Consider the following 8,799-nt stretch of genomic DNA (forward strand, 5'->3'; position numbering starts at 1 on the left):
CCCCTGAGCTCCAGGGGCCCTTCGAAGTCTGTCACTTGTTTCCTGAGCCTTCGCAGCCCGGCTGGCCCACCGCTGCCTCTGTAACTTTCTAAGTACACTTTATGATTCGAAAAGAAGGGGGCCTGGGGAGGCACAGGACTCGGCCGGCTCTCGCAGGCTGCTTCACGTCCCCTTGGCGGGGAGGTGTCCTTCCGTTTATATCAGACATGTCACCCCAACACACGCACTAGGAATCCCGAGAGCCCCCCAGTGCCCCGGAGTCACTGCTGTCGGGGAAAGTAACCTTTTCAGCCAGACTCTTCACAAGCGCAGCCAGGCGCTCCGGGGCCACAGCCCGGCAGAGTGGAAGCATGGCGATGAGGCCAAGACGGACAACCTCGATCCAACTATTCGGGTGCGGCCCCTTTAGGAACTCATCTGGTCAAAGTTGGGAAACTGATTTCACAGACAGTATTTGACACAGACAGGTGGTTGGGATATAGGCCAATTCGAGGCTTTCTGGGAACTGTAGTTGATTTTGGTTAGGAACTATTCCAGTAGGGCGTTCTGGGAATTGTAGTTTCCCCAGACCCACACTTCCACGCCTAGTGACTTTTAGCTTTCCCGAGGACACCGACCCTTTCCCCAGACCAAAAATGCCCCGACATGGGCTCCTGCTTGCGGTTTTGGTGGGCACAGTGATCACACCTGTAGCCCATCCCTGGCCTCGATACCAAACTCCTGGGGAGCCGGTCACGGATTATCATGGGACACTTGTGCTTGAGGTACCTGGCAGGTGTGGAGGTTTAACTGGAAGGGCCCCGGCCGGAGAGCCCACTGGTGACACCCCCTTCCCTGTTGGGCCTGCCTCAGGCACGGGACCTGCGTGAGTTGTGACCTCTGGGTATTGAGCAAACAGGAGGCTGCTTAGGGTGGACGGTCATTTACAAGCAGTTGCCAGACAGAGTATAAAGAAAAAAAAAAAGGATTTTTTTTTTATTTTGTGGAAAACAAAAGCAAAAAAAAAACAAAAAAACAAACACCTAAAACCCCAAACTCCAGAAAAAAATCCTAAAAAATACGTGTTTTTAAAAAATACTGTATAAGTCTCTACTCCTCTCCCTCCCCCTAAACAGCTCTTCTGTGTCCTTTCATCTAAGTGCCCTCTCCCCACCCCCTTATTCCCATTTTTGCTATTGTACCCCACTTCCCGATACTATCCAGGATGCTCATCCCTATGTTCTCTTACCTGCCACCTTGTTCTTCCTAGAATTTTGGTGAGCCTTGTACCCACAGTCCCATTCCCCAGCATGCAAGACCTGCCCCCCTTCCTTTTCTGGGGCTCAATAATCCTTCCCCCTACCAGTCCCTCTCCCAAGAATCTAGTCTAAGCAGGAGCATGTAAGGAACCCCTGCCAAATACCCTCCCAGTTCCCACCCACCCACCCCACCTCAAGAAACGTCAGACCTCTCCCTGGGCAGGCGTGGCCAGGAAAACAGTCTCCAGTCCCTTTGCCGCCTCATTCCGGAGGACCCGTTCCCTCCACAGACGCATGCACCTCGGAGAGGAGTCAGTCTCTCTGGGGCCCCTCCTCCCTTGGCCTTCTCAAAGAAGAACCCTCTCCCTCTCCACCCTTTTCTTCGGAAGAGGCAGCTCTTCTGTCCAGGAATCTTGGGCCCCTTGCTCAGGACGTGTGTCTGCTCAGGCTCCCCGCCATACCTGCGTGTCCCCGACCCCCCCTTCTCCTGGGCCAGGGGATCCCTTCCCACCCAGCCCACCGACCCAGAGCCGGGCCCGCGCTAGCGGATGAGGACATTGATCTCCGCCACGCTGGCCTCCAGCACGTTCTCGGCCGTCGTCTTGCCGTGCTGCTCCTTGAGGTGCCGCCTAATGGCAGGCTTGTGCGCAAAGCGCACGTCGCAGTAGGAGCAGCGATAGGGCCTGGCTCCCGAGTGCAGGTTGAGGTGGTCGTGCAGCGTGGACTTCTGCGTGAAGCACTTGCCGCAGATGCCACAGGAGTGCGACTTGACGCCGCGGTGCACGTTCATGTGGCGGTTGAGGTTGCTGCTGTGGTTGAATTGCTTGCCGCAGCGCGGGCACATGAAGATGAAGTGCTGCGCCCGCATGTGGAAGACCAGCTTCTCCACGCCCTGGAACACCTCCGGGCACTTGGTGCACTTGATGTTCTTCAGGGAGCTGCCACTGGAGAAGCCCCCGGGCAGGGGCCCCCGGCTGCCCCCCGACCCGAGGCTGCCCCCCGCCCCCCGGGCAGCCATGGCCACTGCTGCTGCCTCCACCAGGCCAGAGGTGGCCCCGACGCTGGCCCGGCCTCCAGGGATCAACAGCAGGCCCTCCCCTTCCGCATCCTCGGACAGGCTGTAGCAAGCTTTCACCACGCCCTGCGGTGGGGCCACAGCGCTGGGGGGCACGCTGCTCTGGGCCAGCTCCCCCAGGTGGCTGCCCACTGAGCCGCCGATGCCCAGACCTCCTCCCAGGCCGCCGGGAGGTTTGAGGCGGTGTGCCACCTCCAGGGCAGACTCCACCTTGACGATGCAGATGTCAGACACATCCTCATCCTCATCCTCATCCTCTTCCTCAGCCTTCAGCTCCAGGTCCTCATCCAGCGGAAACTCTAGCTTCACAGGCCGAAGGAGGGGAGGGGGGAGCGGGGGTGGAGGCGGGGGCTTGGGGGCTGGCTTTGGGGTCCTGGCAGGAGGGAGGAGGGATTTGGTGGTACTGACACTGCTCACAAGGCTGGCATCGCTGACCCCGTCCTCTTTGAGGCCTATTTTGGGCTCGATAAACTGACTGAGGGCGTTCCGGCACTTCTCCACCACGTGCTCCATCTGCAGGTAGGAGGCGGCCGTCAGGTAGTTGACGATGTCCCTGACAGCGAATTCCAGGGCGCCCGTGTAGCAGGAGAGCAGCAGGTCGGCCACTATGCGTGCGCTGTGCATGAGTGAGACCTGCAGCTCAGAGCTGGGGTTCAGCAGGAACTGGTCCCGCAGGAAAGGGGAGCAGGCAGCCAGGATGACCTTGTGGCCTCGGAACTTGAGGCTGTCGGCCACAATGGTCACGTCGCAGAACCGCTCCTCTGCGCGGAGCTGGTTCATGTTCCGCAGTGTAGCAGCCTCGTGGCCCGGCAGCTGGAAGCGCAGGACTTCCACCCCAGAGGCCATTGTGGCGGGGGGTGGGCAACCCTGGTTGGGAAGGAAACCGGTCAGAGACAAAGGTCTCTGGCTCTCCTCAGACAAGGCTCCAGGCCCCTCGTCCCCCTCTTGCCCGGCCCCCCAGATCACATCTCCCAGTCTTCAGTCCTCAGTTTCCCAAGCCCCGGGGTGGGGGTGGGGGCGCTGTCCCTGCCCGGAGAGGGAGGCGTGGCTCCCGGGGGCGGGGCAGCCGCGTCCATACCCCCAGCCCTACCGCCCGCGAGGATGGGGCGAGCCCGTGTGCCCACGGAAACAGGAGTAGAGGCCTGAGGCTCTGGGCTCCGGGTGCCCGGGTTGCACGATCTTCTCACCCCGCCCCCTTTACTCGCTGCCTCCTTCCTCCGCCCTCACTTTGCACGTTTGCACGCGCCTTTCACGTCCTCCCCCCCACCGCCTGCACGCACGGTGCACGCCCCCCCCCCCCCCTCCGAGCTCCGTGGCACGCCCCGCCAGCCCCAGACCCTGAGTGCACGCGCCTCTCACCTGGCCCTGGTCCGCGTGCTGTTTTTTTGCCCCCCTACTTCCCCCACCCCCCCGGGGCCGCCGGCGCCCCCACACTTGGGCCGGGCCCGGGCAGCGCGCAGGCGCGGGGGTGCACGGGGCGCGCGCGCGGGGCTGGCTCCGCGTGGGCGTCGGGAGGGAGGGGCGGGGGCGGCTCGTGCCGAGTGTTCCAGGCTCCGCGCGCGGCGGCCGCGGCAAGCACTCTGGGAGGAGGAAGAGGGGAGGGAATTAAAGGAGCAGGAGTTCCCCCCTCCTGACCCCCCTTTCAGCACCAGCCCCCCCACACGGTTAAAGGGCCGGAGAGCCTGGCCTCCCCTTTGGCCGGTATTATTTGTCCGCCAGAGCGGAAATACGTTCCATCCCCCTCGTCCCCGCTCCCCCCTCCTCGGTGCCTCCGGGCGCGAAGGCCGGTCTGCGCGTGCGTGCCCAGTGCCGCCGCGGCCGGCGCCGCCCCGCCCCGCCGCTCCCGCCGCCCGCCCCGCGCCCTCCAGCGCGCGTCCCCGCCGCCGCGCCCCGGCCCGGCCCGGGGCTGGTCTCCCCGCGGGCGGCGCAGCCACCTGCTGCCAGGGCGGCACCGCTCGGGCCCAGCAGTGCCCAGCGGCGAGTTCCAGCCGCGGCCCCCGCCGCCCCTCTGAGCGCTGGTCCCCGTGGCCACGCGGTCATCCCCTGCTGATGGGGTGGGCACCCTTCCAGATTTCCCCAGCGCGTCCGAAGCTGGTACCCACCCAGCCCTGCAGGCCAGACGACCCAGTGCCCTCAGCGTTCCTCCATCTCATTGTAAAACCCATCCTCCTCCCTCCTCTCCATTAAAAAAAAAAAGTATTTTTATTGATTTCAGAAAGGCAGGGAGAGGGAGAGAGAAACACCAACGATGAGAGAGAATCATTGATCTGCTGCCTCCCGCTCGCCATCCACTGGGGACCGCGCTGGCAGCCAGGCATGTGCCCTGACCAGGAACCTTCCCCCGGACCCTTGGGTCCGCAGGCCAACGCTCTATGCACTGAGCCAAACGGGCTAGGGCTCCCCATTCTTATAACTGAGCCCAGGCAATGGCCTCCAGCCTTCCACTTGAACTGGGGATGACCTCCCCATCCATTGCACCCTGCTACACAAGGAGCCCTAGAATGTCCACTGCTAAGCATGGGGTTACTTATGTTAGTAAGATTCTGCGATCTTTAATCTTCCCAATTGCAGCCGCACACCTTCACCGCCCTAAGGAAACCCCCCTGAACTCCACCTGCGCCTTCCCCGTCTCCGTCACTCCCAAACCAGGCGTCCCATCCACAGCTTTTATCCACACCTTGAAGAATGGCCTCCCCAGCCCCCACACCCACACTTCCCCACCCATCCAAGTCCAGGTGAGGAGGCCCCGTTTCCTGCCAATTGGATTTACTGCATATTCCAGGATACTATAGCATTTTCCTCACACATCAATTAAAAATATTTTTTATTGCCCTGGCCAGTTTGGCTCAGTGTCTAGAGCAGGGGTGGGCAAACTACGGCCCGCGGGCCGGATCTGGCCCGTTTGAAATGAATAAAACTAAAAAAAAAAAAGACCGTACCCTTGTATGTAATGATGTTTACTTTGAATTTATATTAGTTCACACAAACTTTCCATCCATGCTTTTGTTCCGGCCCTCCGGTCCAGTTTAAGAACCCGTTGTGGCCCTCGAGTCAAAAAGTTTGCCCACCCCTGGTCTAGAGCGTGGGCCTGTGGACTGAAGAGTCCCGGGTTCAATTCCCGTCAAGGGCATGTACCTTGGTTGTGGGCACATCCCCAGTAGGGGGTGTGCAGGTGGCAGCTGATGGATGTTTCTCTCTCATGGATGTGTCTCTCTATCCCTCTCCCTTCCTCTCTGAAAAAATCAATAAAATATATTTAAAAATATATATATTTTATTGATTTCAGAGGAAGAGAGAAGGAGACAGAGAAAGAGAAACATCAATGATGGGAGAAAAATCACTGATCAGTTGCCTCCTGCACGCTCCTTACTGGAAATGGAGCTGGCAACCCAGGCATGTGTACTAACTGGGAATCTAACTGTGGATGCTCAACCACTGAGCCACACCAGCCAGGCCTTACATATCAATTTTGATGAAACTGCTTGATCTATAATGCGTTCACAATCTGGTCTCCCTGCCCTAACTGGTTTGGCTCAGTGGATAGAGTGTCGGCCTGCGGACTGAAAGGTCCCAGGTTCAATTCCGGTCAAGGGCATGTACCTTGGTTGCGGGCACATCCCCAGTGGAACAAGTGTTCCAGTTTCTCTATCCCTCTCCCTTCCTCTCTGTAAAAAATCAATAAAATATATTTTTTAAAAAAATCTGGTCTCCCCAAGTAAACATCCTGATTGCCAGAATTATGTCATGGGTTATGTTTTGCAAATAAAAGTCATGCAATAAATGATTGACTGTTGAAGTCATTCCTCTTCAGCTCAGCCAGCATCCACCCACAAGAAGTGTGTTCCTCACTTAAACTGAACTCCTGAACTCAAGGGGTGCAGAGTGTTTAGCTGGTGCCTTGGTTCTGTGCCTTTCCCTTTTAAATGCTCTGACTTGTATGCCTCCACCCAGCTCTCTCTCTTCTAAGAAGCCGTCTGTAGAAACCTCTGTCGCCAGGCAGTGCGGGCTGGAGGAAAGCACACAGGCTCCACGTCACATTTGACTGCTTGCTCAAAGAGGGTCCTTGGAAGTGACTCACTTTTCAGAATCTTTATCTTTGAACTGGAGACCCCGGGTCCTTACAGGGCTAGTGTGAGGTTGCCGTGAGCCCGGCACACGGTGAGGTGCCGAATCAGTGATAGGTCCCTTCTCATTTACCTAACTGGGAGACTACAAATTTTTCAAAAGAACTTTAACTAAAAATTATGTTTTCCTATTTCATCCCTTCTTTTCCTCACTACCAACCTTCTCAAAAGACTAGCTCAGCCCTGGCCAGTGCGGCTCAGGGGGTTGGGCGTCATCCCATGCACCAAAAGGTTGCTGGTTGGATTCCTGGCCAGAGCGCATGCCTGGGTTGTGGACTCCATCCCCAGGAGGGGGTGTACAGGAAGCAGCTGATTGATGTTTCACTCACATCAATGTTTCTTTCTCTCTCTCTCCTCTCCCCTTCTCTCTCTACTAAAAAATCAATTTAAAATCTTAAAAAAAAAAAAAAAGAATAGTTCACAGTCCAGTGAGAGCAGCAATATGAAAACCTGTCATGGTAAGAATTTAAGTTTGTAAAGTTTTGTATCCTGTCCCTTCTGGCTACTTCCTTTCCTGGGAGTGTGAAGGGGTCAGGCGGCCCAATCTCAGCTTAGAGTGTAAGCCAGGCGATGCTCGGGAGCAGGTGGGGTTGACTTTTCAAGTGCGCGGCCCACCTCATCACAGTTTTATATGGAAAAAGTAGTACAGAAGGCGGTCTTTTCCGGCACAGGCGTGGGGAGATGTGGCTTTCCCGTGGAGTGGTATCCAGTTCCTGGTCTTTGGTCCCCAACTTCTGCCAGTGTGAGATGAGGGCCCCTCTGGCCCTGGCTGACAGTGCTGAATACCCTAGTATAGCATCAAATCCAGATAGATTCAGGATTCCTAGTGGGCTTGAGAAATAAAATCTGACCAGGGATGTAAGGAATGAGTAGGAGACAGAAGGTCTAGGGCAGCCGTGGGCAAACTACGGCCCGCGGGCCAGATCCGGCCCGTTTGAAATGAATAAAACTAAAAAAAAAAAAAAAAAAAAAAAGACCGTACCCTTTTATGTAATGATGTTTACTTTGAATTTATATTAGTTCACACAAACACTCCATCCATGCTTTTGTTCCGGCCCTCCGGTCCAGTTTAAGAACTCATTGTGGCCCTCGAGTCAAAACGTTTGCCCACCCCTGGTCTAGGTTCTAGTCCAGGTTTGAAGTCCGGGGGGCCCCAGAGGTTTCCATATTCTCTTCAGCGAAATGGAGGGTGGTCTTTCCCAGCCTGGTGGGCCTATAAAAGCTCATTCTGAAGGGTGTATTGTTATGTGTATCGGGGAGAAGTGGTCAAGGGTAGCGGGCTCGAGGCTCAGAGCACCACTCCGGGTTACTGAGGGCAGCATGACCTAGGATGTCCCTAGCAGGCGGGAAGCTGGTGTTCCTCTGCACAGGCCAGGGGCTTGGCGGGGCGTGTGTGTGTGTGTGTGTGTGTGTGTGTGTGTGTGTGTGTGTTGTGGGGGAGTTACCTCTGCCCTGTGCGCCCAGACGGGAGGAACTGTGTCCCCGAGCACCCAGTGAGGATGGAGCCGAGAGGTCAGCATGGGCTTTTTAATCTCGAGGCTAGAAAACTTTCCTGTGTTACAGCAAAACCTCCCCGCCGCCCCCTTCTCCTCTGACCCGCACTCAGCTCTGCCTCCGGAGGGGCCCTGGTGGAACCTGCAGCGTGTTCGGTGGCGCCGGGCTCGAAGCCCAGAGAAACCGCCGGAAAACAAACGCCCACACCACTCCCAACCACGGGCAGACCTCCCTCCGCAAGGCCACCGTCTCCGGCCACGGACTCGCTGCCCGGTCCCCTCCGTGCGACCTCCTTCCTCCTAAGGCGTTCCTCCAGCTGGGCCTCTGGACATACGCCCCCTCCTCCCCACACCTTGTCCTCACACTCTCCCCACCCTGCTCAGCCGAGGTCTGGAGACGCTCCTGGCTCCCTGTCAGTCCCAGGAACAGGGCTCTTCAGGCTAAATGCCCGTCCCAGCCATCCCGGGAGTCCTGCTCTGCTGTCCCCGCCGCTCCTGTGGCCATGAGCAACGGACCCCAGGCCTGGGAACTTGGGAACCTGCATTCCCGGCTCAGGCCTGCAGATGACCTAATCCACACCCCAATTTTCCTTTCTGCCAGGCTCCCTCCCCCCTCCCCTTCTTCCCTCCCTCCCTCCCTCCCTCCCCTGTCCAGCCAGTGCACCAGTCAGGATGCGGTACATCAGCTGCTCTGGGTGCTGCCTTGGGCACCTGGAAGAGCCACGCTTCCTTCCAACCTTGCCCACTGTCCTGAGTCCCCTCCCCCACTCCCAACCGGGCTCAGCTGACAGCCTGTTTCTTGCCCGAGGCTCTGTGAGTGCCCTCTCTCACACCTCAACACACCTTCCTTTGCTCATCCTGTTTCCCTT

General features: G+C 57.8%; 1 protein-coding gene across 1 annotated transcript; it reads right to left on the reverse strand.

Moving 5' to 3' along the window:
- Positions 1 to 1,779: 1,779 nt before the first annotated feature.
- ZBTB12 (zinc finger and BTB domain containing 12) lies at positions 1,780 to 3,159 on the reverse strand (the record flags this gene model as incomplete). The annotated part of the gene is made up of 1 exon (XM_081094992.1): positions 1,780 to 3,159. The coding sequence occupies one exon, from the start codon at positions 3,157 to 3,159 to the stop codon at positions 1,780 to 1,782; it is 1,380 nt and encodes a 459-aa protein (XP_080951118.1).
- Between the last annotated feature and the right edge of the window lie 5,640 nt (positions 3,160 to 8,799).

Source organism: Myotis nattereri (genome assembly GCF_964212035.1).
Source record: "Myotis nattereri genome assembly, chromosome: 6".
Classification (NCBI taxonomy): Eukaryota; Metazoa; Chordata; class Mammalia; order Chiroptera; family Vespertilionidae; genus Myotis; species Myotis nattereri.